The sequence below is a fragment of the Strix aluco genome, chromosome 2, assembly GCF_031877795.1.
Source record: "Strix aluco isolate bStrAlu1 chromosome 2, bStrAlu1.hap1, whole genome shotgun sequence".
Classification (NCBI taxonomy): Eukaryota; Metazoa; Chordata; class Aves; order Strigiformes; family Strigidae; genus Strix; species Strix aluco.
The window spans coordinates 66,625,512-66,651,835 of record NC_133932.1 but is presented as its reverse complement, the minus strand read 5'-3'; the positions used below and the strand labels follow the sequence as shown (position 1 = coordinate 66,651,835).

At 43.0% G+C, this 26,324-nt stretch overlaps 2 protein-coding genes across 2 annotated transcripts in view; both read left to right on the top strand.

The window, feature by feature from the left end:
* RFX8 (regulatory factor X8) overlaps positions 1 to 3,580 on the top strand; it is a 33,511-nt gene extending 29,931 nt beyond the window's left edge. Inside the window, 1 exon segment of the mRNA XM_074815101.1 lies at positions 3,346 to 3,580. Coding sequence (XP_074671202.1) covers positions 3,346 to 3,499 — 154 coding nt within the window. The 3' untranslated portion in view covers positions 3,500 to 3,580.
* Positions 3,581 to 5,671: 2,091 nt separating this feature from the next.
* CREG2 (cellular repressor of E1A stimulated genes 2) lies at positions 5,672 to 24,984 on the top strand. The gene is made up of 4 exons (XM_074816720.1): positions 5,672 to 6,103; positions 8,158 to 8,327; positions 19,543 to 19,656; positions 21,464 to 24,984. Exons 1-4 carry the CDS (start codon positions 5,672 to 5,674, stop codon positions 21,609 to 21,611), a joined length of 864 nt encoding a protein of 287 aa, XP_074672821.1. The 3' UTR covers positions 21,612 to 24,984.
* Positions 24,985 to 26,324: the final 1,340 nt, after the last annotated feature.

The window sequence follows — 26,324 nt, the reverse complement described above, 5'->3', positions numbered from 1 at the left end:
TCGCTGTTGGAAGTGCCAAGAGGCTCTCTTTCTTCCACCTACCTGTCAGTTTTATCAAAACATGCAGAAGTATGAAATCCTTGAGACCTTTCTGCTCCACCAGACTTTTTTTGCAGTCAGTCCCAGCATAAGGGATGATATACAGGTAGAAAACAAGAGAGACTCTAAGTCTTCCTAGGATACCAGGCTAAATATAAGGACATATGGGAACATGGATCAAGCCTCTGTGCTCAATACAAGTGATGAATTAGACACTCACCTGTTTTCAGATTTCTCTTCCATGCAGTAACAGTACTTGTCTTAAATCTCAGAGAACACTGTGTTTTCCAGAAAACAGTGGACAAATGTTAATGGCACCAAGAGTCATGAAGAAAATTACATTTTTGGTGTGATCCTGCTATAGTTATTTTACTCCCCAGATGTATTCAGCTTCCATAAACTAGAACCAGGCTGGAAATGGACTGTTTTAAAAACATCTGTATTAGTTATAAAGACCCTCAGTGGACCCTTGTTTTTTAAATATAGAATATGCTAAAGCTAGCTCAGCAATGAAAATTGGAGAGGAGAAAGAAGACGCAAAGGTGACAAAGTAAGAATGATTTATACATGTGATGGGCATGTTTGACAGTTTTTGTTATTTTTCAAATGTAATATAATGACCCATCCTGACACACCACCTTAATGTCAAAAAACAAACAGAGCTGGGTGCAGGCTACAAGAAAGGAACCTCTAAACCACTGATGGTCAGAAATTAGGAGATAAACCAGTAGAAATCTTACTCACTATCTGCCTTGTTTCCTATGTTTTCGCTATGCTGCCCATATGGGCTTTTGTATGTCCCACTATGCCCATTGCAATGTTCTTATGTGGGTGTCAGCAGACAAGGGTTCGACCCAGGTTTTGTAAGTGATGTGCCTATAAATATGTCTATCAGTTTTGCATATTTTGTACGTGGTCTCAAGAACAGAGCAAGGCTGATTAGAGTGAGGGATGAGGGGTGTCAGGAAGGAAGGGTATAAAACATGAAATTCAGAGTATGATGACTTGAGAGAAGGTATGGGGGAGGGAAGGACATAGTGCAGGATTGGGAGAGTGTAGAACGAGTTTAGAGATTAAAGATCCCAACAGATGACGGATTCTGCCAGTCCATGTGCAAAATGCTGATAATGGTGGGATGAAAAAGAGATTCTAGTAAGAGCCTGCTGATGCTGTGGTTCAAGTGTTTGCAGTTTGTGAGGGAGCTGAAAAATGAACCTGCAGCTCAAAAGGGTTTCAGGAGCTGTAACAGAGTAAGTGAGCACTTCTGCCTACTTGTGTCCTTCAAATGGGTGGTAGCTCCCACCTCAACCACTGCAGGCTCCTTCTTGAGTGTCAATACTAATTCCACAGGTTGCTGAAAAACACAGCTGTCAAAAGCATCTACATCACCCACCACTTTATATCACCATCTCTGTAGATCCTCTGAACAGATTCCCATTGCATGAGGATTTGTGTTCTGTGACTTCTGATCACCAAAAATCTTCATCATGCTCCCAAGCAACCATCTGTCCCTGCTCCTGACTAATCCCCCTTCGGCCACAGCCCGTTCTGCGGGGTATCTAAACCCTCAGCAGCCTTAGTGGCATGCACCAGCCACACTGCTGTTTTCTGGACCGTATCTCTGCTCGCTGACATATTGCTCTGTGCATCACGGGTATATTTCATAATTTTTCCTTTTAACTCCCTTACCTCATGCAGCCTCTACAGCTCTCTGCGACCCAGTGTCTTTCGTCAGTTCCCATCCTCCACTCCGTCCTCTGCCAACAACACCAACCTCCGTATCTTTTTCATCTTGTCCCACAAGGCATTTCTATGCCTTCTCTACAGCCTGTTATGCTTGGGAAAAAAATCTGTTCATCGCACCTCCACCCTCATCTCATTGAAATTAGTGCTAAAAACTCAGATTTGCTATGAAACCCTGGAAAAACGAGAGGGAGGACTGGTAACAGAAATCAGAAAAGAATCTCCCAACCTTGCCCTGATATCAACAGCATCAATATGTGTCTGTGGCTTAGCAGATCCCTTCATGATCTTTTAGTCATCACCTTCATTCTTCCTCTTCCTTCCCCATCTGTTTTTGGTCCTCCATTCCTAGTTGATGCTGAATATAAATTACACTCCTCAGCAGAGAGACCATGTTTTTCCATTTATTTTGAACAGTGCAGCACATTTCTGAATCCATTTTTTTATAGAATTTGAAGCATGAAAATAATCGTTAATAACCTTGAAAACAGAATACATTCCAAGTTGGTGATATCTCCCGAGGAAAACATTATTTTTATATGAAAAAATGTAGAGGGCGGGGAGTGAGACAATACAGGATTTGAACATGCTGGCTTAATGGGGAGTGTGGCAGGTGAAATGCTACATAGCCAGACGCACATAGTATGAACTAAGAATTGTTGAAACCGGTGGCAGTAACAAAGATGCTCTGAGTGAGCCGTAAGCTATAAAACTGCAGCTCAGAGAGCATTGGCCTGATCTTTATTCTTTATCACGGAGCTTGCAGTTGCTTTCTCTCAGCACGAATAGCATTTTTTCATCTAGAAAATCCCATTCTAGGCTTCCTCTCTTTGTTCGCTTGTTACCAAATTAAAATCCTATTAAACTGCACACCTGCAGTGGATTTATCTGCAGAACACCATGCTGTAGCTTTTAATCCAATTCCACACCTTCATAACATACAATATACTGCAAATCAGGGCACGAAGAAACGGAGGTTACGCTGTTTGTAGCTCTGTTGGCAGAAAGCAAATCAAATGCTTTGATTTATTAAAAAGGGAGAAAAAATAAGGACATAGTTAACTGCTTCACTTAAAGGAACAATAAGTGTTCATTTGAGTGGTCTGTATAATCCAGGATACAGAGACCAAGTGAAATCATTAACTAAAATGATCAAAAAATGAGAGCAAAATATTGACCTTGCTTAAATTCAGTTGCAAAACTTCTGCTGATTTCAAGAAAGCCAGGATTTCACCATGAAAAAGCAGTCCCCATGAGGGGGAGAGACAGGCTGAGACTATTTGTTTTGAAAAAGAATAGCAGGGCTTATAGCAGACATATAAAATGTGAATGACGTATTAAAAAGTGGATGTGGCTTCTTATCAGACCTTTGCCACGCTATGAGGAAACCCAATGTGTATCTCCTCTTGCTGGGTTAATTGATGTAAAATAAGGTTGCGTATCTGTGAAATACCTCGGGTTCAGCAGAAAAGAACAAAGACTTTTTTATTCAATGAAGGGAGAAACAAATGATTTACAGTTCCTACAGTCAAAACATTTCTATGTTTCTTTTTTAATTTTCAGCTCATCCAGATCATTTTGGAAGAGAGAATTACTAAAACTTTTACTCAGTTGGATCTTCGAGTTGGAAGGGAAGCTCTCTCTACTCAAAAAGATGGACACTTTTTTGCCTCTGATGAACAAACAGCAACTCTTAGAGAAAAACAGCCTGACCTGAAAATTCTTTATGCTAGATATTCTTACTTTTAGATACAACTTTAAGAATTACTGTTTTCATTCTCTTAAATTTAAGATCTTTTTCTGGAAATACTAAATGCAAAACTGTGCTAGCAATGCAGTTATTTTAAGTTGTCACATGATTTGGCTGTTTGACTTTATTTGAATAAATCTTCAGAAGAAAAAGGTGAAATACTTGTGGTTTGCTTTTATCTATTTCTTGTATTTTTTGCTGTCAGTAAAGCTGAAGGCCTGCCTGAAGTCATCGTGGTAAATTTATCTGGAAGCTACAGAATAGATGAATGACTCTGTGTCAGTGCTGCTTTGTGTCTACCGTGCGTAATTTAAAATTTATATTGCATATAGAACTTGGCACTGATGTCTTGAGAAATTCCTGCTTTGTTTCCCATTTATGCAGGATACAAGAGTCAATATCTCACATATAATTCTATTAACTGAAATAAAATAGGTTGTATATAATGTTATCGATTTGTTTATGTTAGAAACAAGGTTGTTTGAACTTGTTCTATAAGCAAAGTACAAGCAAAGCCTCTTACAAAGAGAAAGCCTGGAATAAATTTGTATGAAATAGTAAATACAGAGTATGAAATTTGTATCTTGCATGCATCAGATTGCATGAGGAATTTCCCTGAAACACCAGGGAAATTACATTTTTAAATATTTTTGAAGAGCACGTCCGCAGGGAGTTGACTGGGCCTGGTTGTTATTTCAAGAAGGACAACTGGTTCGTTATTTTAAGAACGGCCATTTCCTGAACTAGAGAAAAGCACTTGTCAGGAGCTTAGCAAGCTTTTACTCATTTTCTTTTGGAAATCTACATTTAATTTCCACTGCATCTCCATTCCTCTGTCTCAACTCAAGCACTTAAGTGGGAATCAATATTCAAAAGGGTGGTATTACAGCAGATGTAAACAGGGCCATGTGCTAAAGGAAAAGGCAGTCATGTATTCAATTTTGCTGATATGATTAAGAGCTTGGTAGTGAAATTACACACTCTGGGGAAGTATCTTCACAGTCGGAAAAATGCATTTGGGGCTTAAGGCCCATTATACCTGTTTTCACTATCCTTCAGGTTTTTATGGTGAAGACAAAAAACAAAACAGGGTATCTAGGAAAAATATAAGCTAAAAATACTCAACATTTTCCAGTCCTCTTTTATTTAGAAAAGTTTATATTCTAGATTAGTTAGGCAGCATATTCTCATGGAGCAATTAAGCATAATTTTAACAGCAGACCAACCTTGTGATCCGTTCTTCACAGCTGTGGAAAGGTAAGGTCTATTAGATGTATCTGAGAACCTTGTGAAAGGCAAAGGCTCCCGTGAGATGCATTCCTCCCCGTCTCCTATTGAACCTGTACTCCTTAAACAGTTTGCATGAATGCAATGAAAGTTTACAAGCATGTATTTTAAACAATTATAAGTTTGCACGGCCATACTGAAGGCCTCCACTGCCAAGAACAGAAAAGGAGCAGGATGTAAAAGCTCCTTTACTAAATAGGGCCGTTGATAAAAACTCATACATTCAAATCTTTGCCTCATTAAAGCCTTGCCTGGGAAACATATCATTTAATAGCAGCCCCACCTACTAACATGTGAAATCGAACCCCTCGAGCACTGAACTAATGATGTCCGCCCTCTGGGACTCGGGGTCTCGCTGCTGCCTGACCCCGGTGTCCAAACGGGAGCGTTCACGTGGGCGCGTTCCCCCGTGGATTCTCTTTTTTTTAATAACTGGGGAGATGGCACCGCCTCTGCCTGGACGGTTTCACGTGCGTGGGTCTGCACATGAGGTACACAGAATTATTTCATGAAATACCTGCCCGGCCTCACACCTGACGGAGAGGGTCCAGCAGCCTCACAAGTCCCCAGCAAATGACACGCAAACGCGGGGTAACCCCGCAGCGAGCCCCGCGGCTCTGTCCTGCGTGGCCGGGGCGGAGCGGGGTGCACGGCCCGCGGGTGGCTGTCCCACGGGTGTCACCGGGGGGAGGAAATGAATGCCCCGCCGACTGCTGCAAATATTTGGGAGTAGCGGGGGGGGCTGGGGGGTGTGTGAGGGGAGGGGGGGTGGGGGGCGGGGGGCGTTGCGGGGCGGGCGGCGGCCGCAGGAGGGTGCTGCGGGAGCGGCGCGGCGCCGTCCTGCCGCAGAAGATGTCGGCGGCGGGGTGGCGGCTGCCGGCGGCGAGGAGCGGGTGGTGGCGCTGGGGGTGGTGGCTGCCCGCGCTGCTGTGGGGGGGCGCGGGGGGGTACGTGGTGGTCAGCTCGGTGTCCTGGCCGCTGCCCGAGGGGGGGGCGGCGGCGGACGAGCTGCACAGCTCCTCCACCGAGGAGGCGCTCCCCGCGCTGCTGGAGGAGGCGGGCGGCCTCTGGAAGCAGAGCTACCCGGCCTCGGCTTACCGGGAGGACGCGGCGCTGGCGGGGGCCGGGGCGGCGGCGCGGCGGCCGGGGCAGGGGCCCGTCCCCTCCCGGATGTTCTCCTACCGGCGGGAGGGCGGCGGGGCGCCGGGCCGCGCCGGCACCGCCCGCTTCCTCGCCCGCTACAACACCTGGGGCTTCGTGGCGACGCGGGCCGCGCAAGGCAAGGTACGGTGTCCCCACACCCCCCGTGCCCGCGCGTTACCTGCTGAGGAGCGGCGGTGGGGGCTGTGCCGCCGCCAGCAGCGCCCGTGGCGGCGCCCACGCGGGGCGCGGAGGAAAGAGTCAAAAACTCTCTCCAGGCAAGAGGAGTCACGTTTGGAGTGCGGCGGGGGAGGCGCGCTAAAAAACCACACCGGGGAGGCACTGGAAGGAGCCAGATCTTTAAGGCAGAACCAGAGCTACGGCGGCGGGTTCGCAGGGCGGCTTTGCCGTTCCCTGCAGCGCCCTGAGCCCGCTCCTGGCCACGCCGCCTGCCCCACCGCCCGTGGGGGAGCGGGGCCGCGCCCCCGCCGCCTCCCCGCGGCTCTGGCTGTCACCCGGCCAGGGGGAGAGGGGGGAGCAGGAGGAGGAGGGGGAGGCGGAGGAGGTGCAAAGCCTGGGGGACTACCACGAAATCTGTCCGTCCCGCAGCGGGCCAGCTATACCAGCTTAAAGGGCGGTTTCTCTGTCAGAAGTATTAAGCAAAAGAGCTGGGCTGCACTGGAGAATCGGGGTGATTATTTTTTCCAGCTTTAAAACATTTCCCTTTTAAAATGAATGGTTGGAATGAGACACAGCATCAGATACCACTCAGATTAAAAAAAAAAACAAACAACCAAACACTTTTAAGTCTTTAACTTTTTCTTCGAAGTATTCATATTGATTAACATACAATGTAAAAAATAGACAAAGTTAGAAGCACATTAATCTTCAGGAAGCGTGGCTGAGTTAGTGGCAGTTTATGTTATTGTGAAATACAAAGCAACAGGTTAAAGAAAGATACCATTAAATAAATATATACGTACACACAGGAGACCTGTAATTCTACATCAGTTTGTCAGAAATCCTATTAAATCATATGATCTTAACTCTTCTGGTTTACGGTCTTGCCAGAAACCCTCAGTGGAATTACAGCCATAATATAGTCTGCAGTTAGCTGTCTCTAGTTACAACACAGAAGTAATATAGAAAAATCTGATTCATAATAAAATCTGGAATTGATGAGGGGGGTGTTGCTGCTCTGAACGCTGAATTATGCTGCTTGTGATCCCAATTCTTTCTGAGAATCCACTGTAACATTAACCATGCCTGACAAACTGAACATACTATTCATACTTAATTTCATTTTGCTGTAAAGGATTTACCAGTTACATTGAATTAATGTATTGACTGATAATTTTACTATTTAACATCTAATTGACCATGAGGAAAGAAATATACGAAGACATGAAGAAATAGTGATTCATTAAGCATCTGTCATTGAGATTTATAATGGGATGAAAAACGTAGTAGGAGTATAAATCATTATGAAGAATATTAATCTGTGTCACTACTGGGCAAGAACAATTTTGCATGCATTGTGTGTACGCAGGTCAGTGTATGGGAGAAAACTTTTTGAAAACTTGGCTCCTTGGTGTCCCTCCTCTGACACGGGAGGAAGGTTTGCTCTGGCTAGTTTGGTGGTTGAGACCCCACCTATAGCTGAGGCTTCTGCCCACACAGCTGAGCTGATGTCCAGCTTGACTTCAAACACAACTGGCAAAAACGCCTTCCTCTCTCTCTCTCGGCAAACTGATGCAATCACATTGCAAATCAAGGTCAAAAGGGGAGGCAAAATTAGTGTAAAAAGCAGGCTGAATCAAGGCTAAATTAGGCTCTATATCCTTTTGGGTTTGAGAAAAGGCATCAGCACTCTTTTAGAGTAAACATTTCTTGATGCTGATGGCATTGATTTTAACGCACTTAAAAATGTTTAACTTGGTAGTTCCTTTAAGCTCAGTAGAAGAGAAGATGTTCTCTATAGTGTCATGGACAGGACTGGAAAGAAGAAGTAGAGGAGAGATCTGTTTTCATAGAAGCATGATAGATCTAATTTAGAAGAAGGTCTGTCTCACGATGACAACAGAAAGTGGGAGCAATTGAGGGTTGCTGTCCTCTCTGCTAGAGTCCTTGAGGGAATCCCCGACATTGTAAACCATCTGTGTGCAAAGATGTAACCAGCTGCTTATTGGGTTTTGCAGATCCAAGGTATGCCCTATGGGAACTGTTTACTTCTCAGCGACGGTCCCGTCAATAACAGCACGGGAATCCCTTTCTTTTATGTGACGCCGAAGGACAACACTGTGGCAGATCTCCTGAAGAATCCTGTGGCTTCTCTGACCCTGCCAGAGGCGGATGGAAATTTCTGCAGGTAAAAGAGTTTTATCTGCCTACTACCACCTTCAGTGAGAACACAGTCCTCAGAACAAAATGCTGGGTCCCCACCTTCAATGTCCTGCTTTTATCTTTGTCTCTTACCAGCAGCTACATGCTCCTCCTTAGGTTAGTGTTGCAGTAAGTTGCCCCAGTAAAGCATGATGAAGAAAAGCATAAGTGTCACTGAAGTACGTTGTAGCATCAACAGCTGGAGTGGCTTTCAGCTCGCACATCAACATACCTAAATTTTAATCTTTTCTTGGAGGTATCTACCTAAAATCTAGGTGTTCAAGATCCTATTATAGGCCATGATCTAGTCAATAAAGTCCACAGAGTTTTGAGGGCTATCCAAGTCATAGCAAGCTGTCACTCCAAGCTCTGCTGAAGAGCTCTAGAGGCCCTGCTGATTGCCTTGACAGGGCTCTAGCTCTCCAGGGTCTGTAAAGGGATCTCAGGCTCAGTTCACAAGTTACACACTCAAGACCATACCGCTCAGTCTAATTTCCACCCCTTCAGAGGGTACGATTGAATATGATGTCATCGCAAATTTTTGACACCTTGTATATCATAAACGGTCAGTAAACCATCCCCCACACAAAGGAAGCCAGGTCTGAGATTTACTGATCTACAGCCAGCCCCAGGTTCATCTCTCCAGAGATAGCAGTGAGTTTACTTCTTCCTAATCATATGTACAATGAATAACTCCAGAGCACTGAAGCTTTATGTGTGTAAAATGTATGTATGTAAACTTCAAGATGATTCAGTTTTCCCCTCCATGCTTGTCTCCTTGAAAAAGACATATCTCTGCCATATGTTTGTTTACAGTCAAACATGTGGCAAACTTGGCTGGGTCACCCTTGTGTGAAGTGTTATTTCCAAAGGCCTCTTTACATGATGAGGTACATGACACTGAAATTGTGTCAGACAGGATTCTGTTACCAAAGCAGATCTTAGCGGATATTCCAAGGAGAGAGAGAGAACTGGAAATTACAGGCTGCTTCAGAAAGAAATGCCATTGAAAGTTTTTACTCCAACTTAAGGTCCTCTTTGGAGGAGGAGAGGTTTATCTTCAGAACTGGATCCCAGATTTCCCCAGCTGGGAATTGCCTTGGGTATCATCCCACCTCTCAAGCCCTCTAGCTGAGAACAACACTGGAAAAAGCAGTGAATGGCAAATATAAAGCACATTACTGTTACACCTGTCTGTATTTGTCTCCGGAATATACTGTTTTCTTAAGAGTTAGATGGTGGCAAAAGAAATCTTTCTTAGTCCTAACAGTACGAGTGATTTTAGGCTGACATCCTGTTCCCAAGGAATGGTAATCATGGCTTCCTCTTGCAACGTCAGACACCCAATAGGAACCTTCCATTGCACATTTGTTAAGGTAATTCATCTTTCAATGCTTGAGAAGGTCAACAGAGTTGACCAGAATGAACCAGAACAGTTCTATTTGTTCCTTAAAATTATTTCATTAAATATTTTAAATTAATAATTTAATAAATAAATGTATCAGTTCTTTCATAACAGGCTAATAGAGCTTATTCCTGCTTTCTAAGCTTTTTCATTCAATCAAATAGGGAGCGGAATATCTAGACCAAGTTCTTAAAATTGTATGTTAAGTCCTATGTCCTAGCACCTATGCAATGCCCTATTTTCAGAGGCTCAACACTCAGAGCACCTTCCATTGATGATAGCTGCTGGTGTTGCACGCTTCTGAAAACTACACACCCATTTAGGCACTTAAGTGTGGCCTTTCATCCCTGACTTTAAACAGCCACTCTTGAAAGCCTTTGCCTTTTATGCTTTAGCAATGTCACCACCTGATTTACCTGTTTGGGAAGTGCCAATTCACCAACAAAAGAGAAATGCTGCATGATTTATAGAAATACGAAATTCATATACATCAAAACCCTCCAAGAATATTTATTCACTGTCTTTTTATTAAGTAACTAATAATTTCCAAACCACTACCCATTTGTTCCATGTGCTAGAATGTGCTGCTGTTTGTCTTGCAGCCAGGGCAACCTGAATTCTGCCACCCAGCTCTGTAGTCCCCTCTGCAGCCTGAGACCACACTCTCTGGTGACAAGAGCTCTCTGGGCCAAGGAGCTAAACCTGGATTTCTAAGACAGCTTAGGCCAAGCTAATCACCAGTTGCCGCATACCTACCCTCCCTCCCTACCACCAGTCGCGTGGTTCCCCACCACCACTCACATCAGCTCTGGGCTTTGCCTGACTCTGAGTTGAAACATAAATCTGGAGAAAATTAACCCGACAACGAGAATAAGGTTTTCTGCCAGTCCTTCTTCCCTTCTTGCCATGGCTGCTGCTGCTCCTGGCCATGCTATCTCACCCCCTTCCTTCAGCTGACCATATGGTGGGCCTATTTTAGCTCAGTAACCCAGTAGAAACCTCTTCCTTTTTTTTTTTTTTTCCCCTGGATGAGATTTCTACTGGGTTAGTAACTTGAATCAGCTCCCCAAAAGCCAGAGGAGTGCAAAGGAGAGGGGAAAGGAGAAGGTGGAGGAAAATAGGACATCCTCATTTTAGCATGTAACTGTACTCTAAATATTGAGTGTACTACTGAATTGAGTACACAGATTCAGAGTCTGATCAGCGCTCCTTGCATTATTTATTTTGTTCTTACATTCAGTTTGTTTTTCATTATTTCTGGAGTTCTCATCTGGAACAGATGTTGGCTGGCATTAGTGCAAAGAACAAGCAATACAGAGAGTGAAAAACTGGGACATTTGTTGAGCCGCAGTTTGTGTTTTTGATGATAGCTAGGAAAATGTGAGCAAGCTTTGGGGCTGTCTCACAGCCAGGAAGCACGTGGGCACTGGGGCTTTAACTTTCTTCTTTCCCTTCCCCCTCTAACCAGGGTCAGAAATGAATTTACGATTTAAACCAGCAACCTGTGAATGATTTTTACATTTTAAACTAGCAGCCCTGCACACCATCCTACCATTACGCCCCAGAAAGGGCTTCTGTGGGCAGTGAAGAAAACAAGCATGTCCGGGCCCTGCTGCCAGCGCCTGGGGTGACCTGTCCCCAGCACTGGATCCACCGCTGGTAACACAGCCAGCTGGCCACTTCTGCTGCAGGCAGCCCAAGGATCCCTTTCAGGCTGAGATAGCCAGGCTGTGCCATGCAAACAGCACGTAGCATACTTAGTGCTGAACTTTAGGTGGTGGCTCAGGTTTCGTATAGCAGGTTTCGTCCTCTTCTTTACTCACACTGTATGAGAGGCAAGACCTTTTACTCTGAGAGACCTCAGGTCCTGCTAGTATTAAAACCGTACCTGTGAAGTTTTCTTTGCAAAGGAAAGTGTCATTAATAGGTGTTTTTAATACCAGAAGTTCTCTTGGTCAAGAGCATCATTAATTGTTTTGGCTTCAAAATACTTATACGAAATAGCTAAATGAATAATGCTCTGCGTGACAAAGTTCATCTGCTTGTATGCCAGCAATGTATTTGTAGCTTGTTTTCATGTGGAATTTTATTAGATTTTCATTATTAACCTACTCTGAGTTGCAAGAATTAAAATAAATGTGAAAGCTGGTTGATGCCTGTAGCCAACACTCCTGGGAATATTTGGCACTCTCCTGAAAAATGCTTCTGACCTATTGCAGGTAAAAGAAATCTCTGGCCTTTAGAAAGAAAACAGCTGACATTTCAATAGTCTTCTTGTATCTAATGAGTTTCAAGTGACTTGTGTGCATGTACATCAGTTTGATACTAAATTTATTTAGTAGCAAATTTCATTTGTTTTGTTTCAGAACAGACTCAAGTTCCAAACCGTGAAAATAAATATTTTCACTTTCAGGGAAGTGAGGAATACAGAGTGGCCTTTTTGGTGCTCCAACCTTAATATTTAATCAGCTAGTGAGAAAATTTGAAAAGCCTAAACTAATAAGAGAAATAACATTTAATAATGAAAGGAAGAGAGATGCAACACATCTGAATAGGCACTAATGTACATTATAATGTAGCAGCTACAGTCTGGATTCCTCATCTCTGACCCAGAGATTGCCATTTCCCAGAGGGAGACAGGCTGCACTTCTCTGAGAAGGCTCTCTGATGGCCAGGCTACAGAAACCATTCATTAGCAACTACACTGCATCCTATCGGAAGGCTGATAAATGGATAATAGAGGCAAGAAAAATTAAATGGTTCGGGGCTATAAATAGACTAAGCTGGCATGTCTAGGCCACAGACAAGCTGAAAAGATTGAGTCCCATTCTTACAGCTTTCAGAGGGAGCAAGACCCAGCCCGACATTAAAGAATAGAGCAGCTATTGTTCTAAATGCATTTTCCCAACACACAGGCTGCTCAGAGGATCTCCCTTTCCAAGTAAGCTCCTAGACCTGCCTCATTACAGCTGCAGTCTGGAAAACAGGCAATTAATTTTAAAAGTGTGTCACCTCCTTGACATCAGGTTCAGCACATTCATACGGACCAACTGCAGCTTTCTTAGAGAAGGAGCAGTTACAAGGCTGCCATGAACTGGTTTTCACACAAAGGAAAAAGAAAGAAAAGCAATGAGCTTTGGGGTCGGTCCATGTGTTTGTTTTCCTTTGCTATTAGTTTGGAGGATGGTGTTTCAAATCCACACTGTAGACTGTGAATGATTTTGAGGAATGCAGGTTCCTTTCCTGATTTATGACCTACATCAGGCGTGGCTCCATCAGAGCCATTTTACCCACCATGCTCATCTACTGTTCGAGGTAGCGGATCGGCACAACCGGGCAGACACCTCAGTGGGTATAAGCTAGCTCCATAGGTTTCCTAAACTCTGCATTGAAAAGGCTGACGGGAAGCACTGAGCATCTCCAGCACTCCTGACCAGCAGGCCATGGGAACAGGAGAGTAATTCGGTGGGTTAGAGTCCCTGCTGTGTAGTTGATTGGCAGCGTGCATAAACTGCCGACTTCATCGCGGGGCAATCCTGAGAGAAGGTAAGCCTGCCATGGGTGACAGACACAACATTTGAGATGTCAGTTGGCCATCCAACATACCACTACTACTGGGTTTGTAGAGTCTGTTAACAGGAGGATGAATATAACAAAGAAATTTGGCACTGCCCCTTCACACAAAGAGAAATGATGCATGCAGAAGACAAAGGCTGAATCCAGACATCCCTCAATTTTTGAGATCCACCTCCTGGTTCTGTGGCACAGACACATTTCTTGTTCTGGTATTTATATTGGCTCTTTTTAGTCATATGCAAATAATTATGTCAGTAGCTGTTCCTGAAAAATCTGTATTTAAAAAAATCAGGAAGACACCAAATTAGAAAGTCAAATATGAAACCTAGTATCATTGTGACCCAATGCACACAATATAGCTCTAAATTACTATTTTTTTTCCTGTATTCTTAAATAACCAACTTCCCAAAATCCCTTTCTAGTGAAGTAGTATGTGTTTTTCTGACTCTGTTTACAGAAATAGTTGATGCTGTGATTCTTTTTTTTTTTTTCCCTGTGAATTGTCTGTGGTTAAATTATATAAAAGTTCCCTGACTGAAACATAGAGTTCAGCTAAAGAAATGAGTTGTTATTGTCAATGAAGACAGACAAGCAGACTGGCTTCACTTCACAAATTCTAATTAAAACATTCTAGGAAGGATTATCTTCTAGGAAGAGTGAAATTATTTAAAACACGAAACCAGGTATACTAGGAATACAGGCTCACTTAGATGCAGAATAGCCATTGTACCAATACTCTTCAGCTCCCAAGCCTGATTTCAGATTCAGAAGACTGCTCTTCCAAAAGCAAAAGCAAAGATGTCTTTTAACTATCTTTGCTGGCTCTCAAACACAGCTGATAAAGACATTCTTGTCAAAATCAAGAGCAGGGCAGGGCAAAACTGCCCAGCTATATCCAGCCGAAGGCCAGCCACAGCTTTTCAGATTATGAAATTGCTTTCAGCAGAGATTTTGTTTGACGTTCATGCCATGCAGATTAGCAGCACCAATACATTCTTTCGGCTTCAGAGACTCTGGTAGTTAGTGGTGAGCAAATGAAATGTATGAGGAGGATAACTTGCTCTTCAAAATTAATCACATTTATGAATCAAAATTATAAGCACTTTACAATAATTCTCTGAGGACATAACATTTCCTGCCTTCCTTTCTGTTGATTTTAGGGGACAAAAAATCCTGTGGTGTATTATATACACTAGAAGATAACTCTGAGTCTTCACCTCGTGCCCAGTTTGGGGCTAGGCGAAGAGGAGCCCTGTGCGGGGTGACAGGGTGCCTACCTTGCGTCCGTGGGAGGCGACAGGGATGAGCTCCTCCTAATTGCATGGCTTTGCATGGCTGCTGCTGTTGCTCTAGGAAGGTTAGGATCTGTGGAGACAGTCATTGCCACACTGCCTTTATGCTACATGAACTGCGTGCTCTAAAGTAGAAAAAAAATGTAGGAAAACTGTTCTCTGGGGCTTTCTTCTTGGCTCTCTGGCTCTCCTTTTCTGCAATAGGGGAAGGCCCTTTACTGACTTCTCTTCCATTCTGCTCAAGAAGTAGAGGGGTAGAAGCAGTGCTTTCTCACAGGCAGGGAGAACTGTGTTCAGGGGAGGTGGGGAGGATTTATGGATCCTGACAGGGAGGATGAAAGGTCCTGTTTCCTCAGGGGGATGGAGGAGAAGGATGGCAGCTCCTCTGTGGGAAGAGGAGGCTGGGGAAGAAGAAAAAGAGAGAGATTCCCCTCCATAGACCCCTGCTTCCTCCCCCCAGTCCCTGGAGCATTACTGAACCCTCCTGCCTTCCTCCTACTGATTCGTTCTGGGGACACCTGGCTTTCCTTCCCAAGTGCCTCCTAAAATCCTATTTTGCCTTTATTGCTGATCTGTGCAAGTTCCGTTTCACCTCAGTAATGGACTGCAGAGGCTGAGAATGAACATAGTCCTCAGGGATATTTTTGGTCAGAAACCAGGAGACTGAGCATTGTCAGTCAAAGCAGAGATCTTAACTGAGAAAGGGAATCCTAACGAAGTCCCAACATCATCACCTTGTATGCCAGTATAACTGCACCAGCCTGAACTGTGGGTTCATGAGATCTGGACTTGGCTAGTTGTTGTAATTAAAATCCAAGAGATGGGTAGTGTAGTAAACAATTTAATGAGTAGGTGGCACTCTTTCCTCTGAACCACTCTTGAACCATGACCCAGAAAGTGCAGAAGTGTACACAGTAAAATAAGTGGGACATGTTCATCAGCAGTACGCTTCATGGCATTGCATCTCTGTTGGGAAACATACTTCACTTGGACACAGACTTCTTAGGCTCAGTAAAACTGGCACCTTTGTAAGTGAATGCAGTTTATGCTTTCATTTCACATGCTTGGAAGAGACAACTGCCTGGACTGGGCCAAACTCTGCATACCTAGTTTGGTCACCGTAAGCAGAGGAACAGAGACAATCAATTCTTCTCTCTTCACAAATCAGATGAATAATTAAGATGGTTTCTCTTAATGCACTGTGTTCTTATAAAATGCATAAATGAAATCTTCTTCCATTTTAATCTGGCTTCCCTCAATTTCTGCAACAAGGTGTATGTATTTTAAATAAGCATAAAAAAATAAATGTGTTCCCTATGGCTTGGTCTCCTTTCACAGTTCCCTGCTTTCTCTTCCCCTCAGTTCATATTTATCATAGCCTTCATGAAATCTTCTCCAGGGAGACAGAGGACCTGATTCTGGTAAAGACAGTACCTGAGAAGCCACCTCAGGTTTCCTCGATAGAGAAAAAGTGTCACCAGCATACTGTCTCTCTCCCTGGCTCTGCCTCCCCCTCGCCCCCAGCCAGTAGCACACAAATGTTCGATAAAGCCGCTCCTCCTCACCTACATGTTCTTGTGCCAACAAAGATAAAAGGAACTCAAGGACTGAGAGCTGAATATGTGTTTATACAAAAGGCAAGAAGTGACTAGTGAATGCATGACTAGACCTCTACAGATGTGAGGGAGGAATATTTTAGTAAATATACCTATTTATCCCTGGTATCTCTTTATTATCTTTAATAAAAATATGAGATATATCCCTGGCTATATCCCTTTACACCTAGGAAGCAAAGCCTGCATTTACATTAGTTGCAAAGGTAACACCACTGAAAATTCAAGATCTGTTCACAATGGACTTAGAAGTTGTAGCTATAAGTTTAGTGATTTTTGATGCTTTAAAAAGTATAAAAGTAATCACACATTATTAGGGAAATATTGTCCCAAAAATGATGCAGAAACAGATTTCCTTCAGAATATGAAGGGCTCCTTTGACAAAGAAAATGCTAATGCTAATATAAGATTAGAATACAAGGTTCTATTCTGAAACAGAAAACCTGTGATAAGAGGCAGCACTAAAAGCAAAGCCAACAAATTAATAACACAGCGTACTGAACTCCAATGTATCATTGTCCTGTTCAGCTCTTCCAAAACTTCATCTAACATAATCTCAACAAATTGTATGCCTCATTCCCCAGAAAAACAAACTGACCCTCCAGAACATTATTCCAATGTGCAAAATTCAGTTTGAATACCTTTTGCTGGGAAGAATAGTACTCTCTGTGTTGATCAGTGTAACACCCTGACTCACAGGAACATAGAGAAAACTGCAAACGGAAGAAGGAGCAGGGGAAAACCAGAAATAAACCCATTCCAGATATGGATGTATAATGTGTGGGTTTTGTGGAGAGCAGTTTTTCCTGTAAATTGGAGAAGAGTCACATCTGACACTAGTTCTATCAGGCAAAACCATCTCAGCAAAGGCAGGCAGGATTCACTGCTTAACCACAGCAATGTCAGGTCAAAATCAATGAGTATGCTTTTAGAATAAACGTGTACTTGCACAAAAAGATCAAATAATTGTAACCTGGGAAGGTGTTGGACCAAAATCTCTCACTGCTCCTGATCATGCCCAAATCTATTGCCTTGATCCACTCTGTGAAATGCAGACATCCTTTAATCCCTTTCTAATTCTCTGAAAGTAATTACCCATGTCTTACCTAGGAGCTATATCCAGGAAAGGCACTTGCAAATATGCCTGCTTTTTCCAGCTCTTCAGTTGTTTTATGATGCTGTTAGGCTGTGGAGGAAATGATTTCATACACACAGATACACTTATTAGTTTAAAGCAATCTTCTGAACTGAAATTTTGCTAGTGAGAAGTCCCTTCCCTTCTGTATTTTTTAGAATCATCAAGTTAAATATATAAACGTATGTAGAGGGTGTCGATTCAGTATTAAGATTAAGTACAAAAGATAACAATAGATCAGGAGATCACTTCAAATGGACTTTAGGACTCTGCCATCCAGGGCCAATGGTTCCAAGAGCGTGAATTTGCACTGCCCTGGCTGGTGGACACGCAGGCCCTTGCCTGACACCCTTTGTCTGTGGGATTCAGCTTCTCTCTCTACAGCTATATACGCTGTATTCGCCTATATTTCTTCGTGTTTTGGTGGGTGAGCTTCTCGTTGGACCATGGATGCTGAGCAGCCACACAACACCCAAAGCCTACACAAAAGAAATGCCCGGAGACCGGGTGTCCCCGGGGCATGGAGCTCTGCTGCTTGGGGACGGGATGCTCTCAGGCCACTGCCAGCCAGATGGGGAATGGCACCTTCAGCATGCAGTAGGGGTTAGTGCTGAGGATCTACAGCATGCCAGGGTGACCAGGTAGACAAGTTTTTACTCTGAATATACACTGATAGAAATAAACCCAGTGCCAGTGCAGGGAATGCAGATTTTCAGGTACTCAGAACACCATTCATTTATTACTTCAGAAAAAAAAAAAAAAAGTGCTAGAGAAAGTTAGACCATTATTTATTGACGTGAACAGAAAGTTTGAGCTTGATCTTTGGCAGCTGCCCTTCCTCCCAAGCAGAAAGTGTGGTGGAGGAAAAAGAGTACGAGTGGAGTTTGTCCAGAGGTCGTTAAGCTGAACACCCCCTCAGACAACTGCTGTTCCAGACCAAACAGGATGCTGAAAAAACATCCCAGAGATGATGTGACTGCAAATGGCTTTTTGGAGCTCAGGCTACAGACGGTGCCAAGTGCTTACTGGGCATAGCTGAGTGTCAATCAGCCCGCTATACTTCCTTGCATATCTCTGTTCATGGCCCCATCTATAAAAGCAGATACTTTATCCAGTGAGCTACACAGTCTTTCATAACCATCTGTGGGGAATCTGCAGGTGTTAAATTAGCTGCAGGAGGATGCCCATATGTTTCCTGCATGCAATAGACTCATATTGAGAATTATAACCAAAAAAAAAAAAAAGCTATTGCAGATTGCACACAGTTAAGGCTAAAGGGCTCAAGCCAAGATCTTTAAATAAAATCACATACAGATGAGATGTAATTTACTGTGATTTGCTGCTTCAGATTAAAACACAGAGAAGAAGAAATGCAGTCTTCATTTCCTAATGTAGTTTTTCGGGTTTATGTTCTTAGGTGGGGAGACAGTCCCATGAGATGTTGAGCAGTCTCAAACTGCTGGCAATGGGACTTGCCAGGATCAGGCCTTTGCAGTCATTTCATATGGCTTTTTTTTGTGACTGGTCAATTTACTTATGATTTATATCCTTGTATTGTATATGTCAAGAGTCAGCAATTGCCCCACAGCTGCTAATGGGAGTTATTTATTATTACTGTATAGAAAGAGCCAAAAAGCAACAAGTACCTTCCCTGTCTCAGTCTGAAGGATGAAGACAGTTGGAAAATTTTTTTTTAATAGATCTTACTTGTCTCTTTGGTGAAAAAGAGTTGAAAAATGGGTAAAAAATGAACAAGGATTTTGTTTCTAGGATAGGCACAAGGAAAAGACCTTACGTTTTATGCACAAATACGCATATGCACACTTATTTTGTAGGCATAGGCACAGGCTAACCGTCTCAGTAGTTCTTTTCAGAATCCTGAATTCAGGTCTGTACATATGTCTGGGAAAACTGCCATTTTCACATTTTTTACAATCTAGCATATATTAATCCAGTTTTTAAGAGCATAAGTTAAGATTAAGCAAATATCTACAGCAGAGATCTGTTTCAGGTGAGTATTCCTTCAGAAGCCCCCCCAAATATAGCTGGGTGTAGAAAAGACCTGCAAGGCTTGACAAAATATTTCAGCTTTTTATATGTGAGTAGGAGTTCATATTTCTCCAAAAGCCCTTAATAAAGAAACCAAGCTATTACATATGAGCATTTTTCTCTGTGCACAGAAAAAATGTAATCGATCCAGAGGATCCAAGGTGCGCCAGGCTGACTCTCACGGGACAGATGGTCACGGTGCCTCCGGAGGAAGTGGAATTTGCCAAGCAAGCAATGTTTTCCAGGTCTGTATGTAACAGGCACTCAGTAGACTGCAACCTGCAGGTTTGAGACAAATATATGGATGTGGCCATTTGCTACGGAAAATCTGAGAAGAAACAAGCCTGATCTTCACTTTGGGGCCATGAAGCATGTTGGTTTCTGTGTGGCTTGGAACGACAGGCAGAGCTGTGTGACCTCCTTTTGACTCTTGAGGTAACGAAGTATGGAAATGCAATTAGTCAGTATTGGACTCCAGTAAGGCACGTGGTTTATAATCTGGGGATTATGAAAATATTTCACCTGGCTCGGAGATGAGATTCCATAAATCCAGGGTGTATTTGTTACCTTTAATGATTCTTCCCCACCTTAGGACAGGTAGTGCTCTTCAGCCACAGCCCCCTACTCAGAGCAAAGCTCTGCTGCCTTTGGGTTTACACCTATTTGCAGGGTGGAGTTTACAGGTTTTATTACCTCTCCTGACATACCAGGACAACTGCTACCAAATCCATAATACTTACTCAAGAGTCTCCTTTGAACAGATGCAAGCACAACCTAGGCACATACAGACACTCCCAGGGTGTGCCCCCACACCCTCCAGTGGGTCTTCAGAATAACAGGCATGAAAAGCCCGAACCTTAGCTGGGGCATGCACCTCCCACACAGGCTGCTAGCGATGGTCCTTCAGGCGTACCCTCCCTGGTGGGAAACTGGGATGAGCTGTGATCCAAAACAGTCCAGGGGCAATATTCTCTCTGGCCTGCTGGGAGGGGTTAGGGTGGGACCCTGTCAGCGGGTGTCACATCAAAAGCAAAAATGGGACCATGGACAGACGGGCACTATATTGGCACTCAAGCCTTTTTTACAAACTTTGCAGAAACAGATTCCTATGCAAGCCAGAATCCACCATCACCTCTGCAGTGGCTGCTCTGCCTTCAGGATGCAAAAGCCAGATGACATGGTGAGGGCTGCCAGGGGTCACCTCATCCAACGCCAGCAGCAGCTGGAGCCACTTCCCAGTGACAGAGTTGTGGGTGCTCAAAGGGCCAACTCAGGAAATAGTGGGAAGCCCCAGCTCTACCCAAAGGTTGCCAAACCAACCGTTTCCTCTGCAGGGTCCTCAGCAGGGGCAGAGGGGCACTGGGCCAACCCTGCCCCCACTTGCACCTCTTCCCCCTGTGCTCGCATGAACACAGCAGCTCGAGCTGTTGTATCCACTCCGTGCACTGCTGCCGAGCATCCCACAGCATCCTCTGCAGATTCACTCACCGGGGCTTGGGGACCAGACGTGTGCACCCAGGATTGCTGGCAGGGAGGGTCTCTTCGAGCTAGCTGCAGGCCCAAGAAATGAGACAGAAATACAGGTCGAGAAGGCTCTAGAAGGCAACAACTCAAAGAGGCAGTGCGCTGCCTGCTAGCCAGTTTTATTAGCTCTCCTGCCATACCACAACTGCTACCAAAGATGTAATATTTTCAGAATTCTGTTTCCTATGAACAGATACAAGCACAACCCTGACACACATCCAGAGAATCTCCTCTAACTGTTTTTCACTTACTTAGAGACCAAACAACATATGCCTTTAGAGATGGGGTTCTGCAGTGGGGGAAGATGGTGTTCACTGGCTGCCTTCGTTGCTGTTCTTGCCAGACTGGGGTGTGGAAGATCACAAACCTTACTGCAAGGGAGGCAAAAAAGATGAATGGTGGTGGTTCTCAGGTCTCAGGTTTCACTCTGGCTGAGCACGCTAGGCTGAAGAAAAAAGCAGACTGTGCATATGCTTTGGCACATCTTTTCAATTCTTTTTTTTTTTTTATTTCACTTTGTCCTTCCAGGCACCCGGTGGTAAGAAAGTGGCCTCGTAGCTATGAGTGGTTCTTCATGAAAATGAATATTGAGCACATCTGGCTTCAAAGTTGGTATGGAGAAGTTTCTGCCATTGCAGTAGAAGAATATGTAAAAGCAGTTCCAAGTAAAGGGTGATTGAATGGGCTTCAAGATAGAGATCTTCCGAGTTTCCTTTCCAAACACTTAAAATTTCATGCTGGGTGGTTACTTTACAGTGATTTTTTTTTTTTTCCCCAAAAGTCTTCAAAATAGCCCTGTCTCACATCGAGCAGAGTGAAAATAAACCAACACAGACTCTCAAATTATAAAGGAGAGGTGGATACTAGCCCTACCCTGCAATGTACAAACTTGTCACTTCAAACAGGCAACACATCATCTTAAATGCTGCTTAAAAATGTTTTGTATCTGTTTGTTTTGACTTCCGTTGCTGTGCACCCACAGGGAAACTACAGTATGTGCTAAATATAATGTTCTGATTTACAGAAAAAGCAAATTGCCTACTCAGAACCCTCTATGCCTTGTGGAGGTATTACTGCTGCTTGGTCTCCCTTGATTTGTAAGTACTCTAAGAGAAACTTAATAGCTGCAAATTTAGATATTTAAGTTTTAAAAAAATATTTTGCTAAGGCTGTCCTCATTTGCTAACTTATGTTTTCTACATGTGCTTTTCCCTAATTAGATAATTTGATATTTTGCTTGGAAATTGAGTAGAAATTCTCTCTTTTAGTAGAAAAAAATGCAAGCAGCTCAAACAACACGGCTCCAATATAACTTGTCTCTCACTGACACAAAGCTGGTTAAACACATTAAGGGCCAAAACCAAATCAGCCCCACAAGGATTATCCTAATACAAGTATAAACATTCTCATAAGAAGAATTTAAGTAAATGTTCTCAACTAGCCTGTTCCTGTTATGAGACAGGAAAAGTATTTTTAATAGCCTGTAGTCCCAATTTTTTTGCATCCTTTCTCCAGCCAACGCTTTATTTTTAACTCATTTGTGCAACTGATTTTTGTAAACCGTCACTAATTCATTTAGGGGTGGAGCCAGTCTCTTAACTCTCTTTCCTCACCAAGTTTTAAAGGGCTTGATCATATATTTATTTTTTAAAGAAGCCTAAAAATAGGTAGATATTTCAGGCCATGAAAAACTCATTTTCCTAGTGTGGAAGGTGCAAACTTTGTTGCAAACACACTATGAATAGGCATCATCTCATGCGATAATACCAAAAGAGTTCAAAGGTATTCTGTTCACCTTCAGCCCTTTCTCTACATTTCCTGGTAAACTTATTCTGCAGTTCCTAAGGGTATCACAGCAAGAAAATTCCCATGGCTAACCAGCCAAGTCATTACACAGTTTGCAAATTATACGGCTGTTCTCCCTGTTACACACTGAGATGGGGTTTCTGTGCCTATGGGGAAGGTCTTCCAGCATCCCTGGGAGGGCACCCGAGCTCTGGACACCAGCCCGCATCACGGCTGGGCTGAGGAGGAGACTGGGTCCCCGGGCAAGTGACCTGAGCTTGTACAGGTTAATACCCGGGCAGAGCTCAGAGGCAGCTGCGTGAGCTATGACCAGCTGGAAGCCAATTAAGTGCAGCTGAGCTTATTTTGGTTCAGGCACGGAGAGAGGGAGTCATTCCCAAAGTGGAGCTGGGCACCGTGCTGATTTAACTACCAGGGGCCAGTTATCCCTTGGGCAGGTTCAGGGCTCCAGGCATCACTATGATTCCTGATATTCTGTAAGAATCGAAGACAAATGTGGGGGAAAAGCTTTATTTAGATGCTTGTTAAGCATTTTTTGTTCTTGTCTCATTGCCAGAGACTGTTAGCAGTGCAGATCTTTTGCAGAGGTAATTATGCAAAAGGAGGAAGTGTCCCGCCTGAATCTATTCCTTTTTTTTTTTCTTGGCAGATGAGCAGCATTTTCCCATTTGAGCTTGCCCCTGAATCTCACACTGTGTAGTACTGAAGCAAAACAACCCATCCTGTACAGATTTATAGAATACCGTCAAGTAAAATCCTCCTCGATTCATATAATTTTGCCATGGAGATCTTTGTCCACTATGGATTTGATACTTTATCCATTAGGATTAATGGGACTTTTAAAACTGAGTCAAAGAGGCAGAGTACTAGTCCCTTACAAGGGAATCTCCACAGGTCTAGCATTTCTGTGCAACTTTAATTACATGTTTCATTATCCCAGTTCACTACTATTCCCAGAGAAACCTGAAATGCCTATTCTCTCCCCCACCCCTAAACACACACACTCAGATTAAGCAAATCTGTGACATGGTCCTATGTCCTATACGTTAATTTATTAACACTCTTGCCTTAATGCAGTAAGGGATTGTATCAGCGATGTACTGTAGAGCTTTAACTGTTTAAGAAGTAAGGGTGCACTAAGAAAGGTTTTGAATTTACAGTACCCTACTTGCTGTAGGCTGTCTCCCTGCACACCTAGATTAATTGGAGTAGCTTCTGTATTGTAAATTGACACATTCATCAAGAAGCTTTTCTATATGGACCTGCCATGAGGCTCTTGACAGGACCTCAAAACATGAAATGGTGATGGCATGTAAAGTGATAAAAGGGGCTTCATGAAGAAATGCTGTCTTAAATCACCTGTTCTCATTTCACACTGCATTCTCCAAGGAATAGCTACCATAAAAGTCCTTGAAAGTCTGTAGAAATACATCAAAAATATCACCTGCAGGTTTTGGATGGAATTTTCTGGACCAAAAAAAGGGGAGGAGATGGTAGTTTGCTTAATTGGTCTTTACGTTATTAACTATATACTAGTTCTAATTTTTCTTTAAACTGAGAAGTGTCTCCAGTGATATTGGTCATCATGTGGTGGTATCTGTTAAAGCTTTTAACCCAAAGAGTTTTATTGAGATATCATAATAAAATCATAGTTCTTGAGACTGTAAAGGGTCTGATCTTGCATCAGTTCAAGTAAATAGCAAAAATCCTATTTATTTGTTGTGCTCTAATTATTAGAATAAAGATTTTTATAAAGGGTCTTGATAAGCACTTATGAATTTGTTAAGCATTTCCACTAGCTGATGTGTAATTTATTTCCACGTGTTCTGTATTTGAGTTATTTCTGTAGCTTCTCCCAAAAAGCTTGTTGTGCAATGTGTATTATTTAAAACTTTAACTGTGATTTTGCAATATTTAAGAGATGCATTTAGTCACGTCTGTATACTTGCTGAAAAAGGGAAGACAAAGTTCTAAACCTGGGTTCTCACTTTTTGCTAATTTGTGCAAATGTAATGCATGTACAGGATTTAAGCACAGCTAGTTTGAACTGCTGTTCTTATTTAACCAAAGAAGGCTCTGTTTCTGATAAAATTTTGATCACTTCAGTGGATGAAATGCACCCTGTCTTGCTTCTGGATGTGTATTGCAATTTGCAATGTATTTTGATTTCTAAAGATATCGAATGTTGTTAACAAAATGCCTATCGAGAAGAAATGCAAATAAATTTCAAAGTGGAAACTGCAGTTAGAATATTCTTGAGTCTGCTGTACAGCCTTAGCCAGAAAAACTGACCTTTTGCTGACAGCCATTATAACTTCTATCTAATCTGAACATCTGCTTTTTTTTTCAGTTTTCCTGAACCAAGCTAATTTCTCTCAAAATATTTCTGGGAATTGAGACTCAGATCTGCCTTGGTACAGCCTCAATTTTCTCTGGGAAGAAAAGTCTAGCCAAGCACCTTTTATCTTTTCTTCGTCTTCTCGTTACTGTCAGCTTTGCTTTCACTGTGGCAGTCAAATGTCACCCTTAACAACGTTTCCTCTTCTTTTCTGCACGTGGGGACTGAGCACTCACCTCTCCGGTGTGCATTAATGGTGTTTTGGAAGTTTTCTCAGTGCTGTTTCTTTCCTTGTTAGCCTTGCTCTTACAAGTTCTTGTTACAGCTTGTTCTCCGCTGTCCACCTTCCTCTGGCATGTTTTCTTAAGCCAAGGCTGAGAATTTACCTTTTCATCTTGCTTTCCCGCACCATCTCCTTTCAACAAAATTCAAGCTCTCCCACTAAAAGTCCCGCTTCTTATCTGATAAAGGTTATAGGAAACAGCCTGTGTTTCCTATTTACGCCTTACAGTCTTTGTGTTGCCACTGGTTGGACTGCATTTGCTGTGAGGACCGCGACAACAGTTTCCTAACCTGTACAAATCACAGTCAACATCAGTTTCCTATTTCCAGTGACTCCATATTCTTAAAAGAACATTTCCTGCAGCTGTTCTTTTAATTTGTACTGACTCTTTTTACTTTTATCCTGTCTCTAGAGTGGTCTGTTCTGATCACACTAAATGTCTTTCAGACTCAGTAAAGTACTGTCACTTTTTTTGATCTGCTTTTAGACAAACACTGAATTTGTGCTCCTTCTAAATTGTCTGTCACTTGCCGTCCTTCAACACGGCTCATCCTTTACCTGCCCCTACTCTGCCACCACCTTGCCATCTAACCTTCTGCTCCTCTGTTGCCTTACTCTCTTTTTCCCAATTTTTTCTTCATTAACCCTCGTTTTTCTGTGTTCTTCCCTCAACTTCCAATTCCTTCTCCACAGCTGCTTCCACATTACTTTGCTCAGTCTTGGCCTGTCTTCTTGATTTCACCACTTTAATTTTGTTCTCACAGTGCTTAGTGCCTTTGGAGAGAGTCCTAACACTGCTAAGCATTCTGGGAGAATGCTGAAGAGTTACTTTAAAGAATAGTTTGGGTTTAAAGATACATATATTTATTTATTTCTCAAAAAACCCACTCCTGAACAGAAATGGGAACATATTGGCCTTGGTGCCGACACAGAGTAGGGCAAGCTCATGGCTTTTGTCCAGT

What these genes read in the sequence shown, in the direction of transcription:
- CREG2 (XM_074816720.1), top strand. Translation starts at nt 5,672, where the DNA reads ATGTCGGCGGCGGGGTGGCGGCTGCCGGCGGCGAGGAGCGGGTGGTGG. An exon ending in CGCGGGCCGCGCAAGGCAAG is followed by an intron (nt 6,104 to 8,157) that starts GTACGGTGTCCC and finishes TGGGTTTTGCAG; the next exon opens with ATCCAAGGTATGCCCTATGG. An exon ending in AAGCAAGCAATGTTTTCCAG is followed by an intron (nt 19,657 to 21,463) that starts GTCTGTATGTAA and finishes TTGTCCTTCCAG; the next exon opens with GCACCCGGTGGTAAGAAAGT.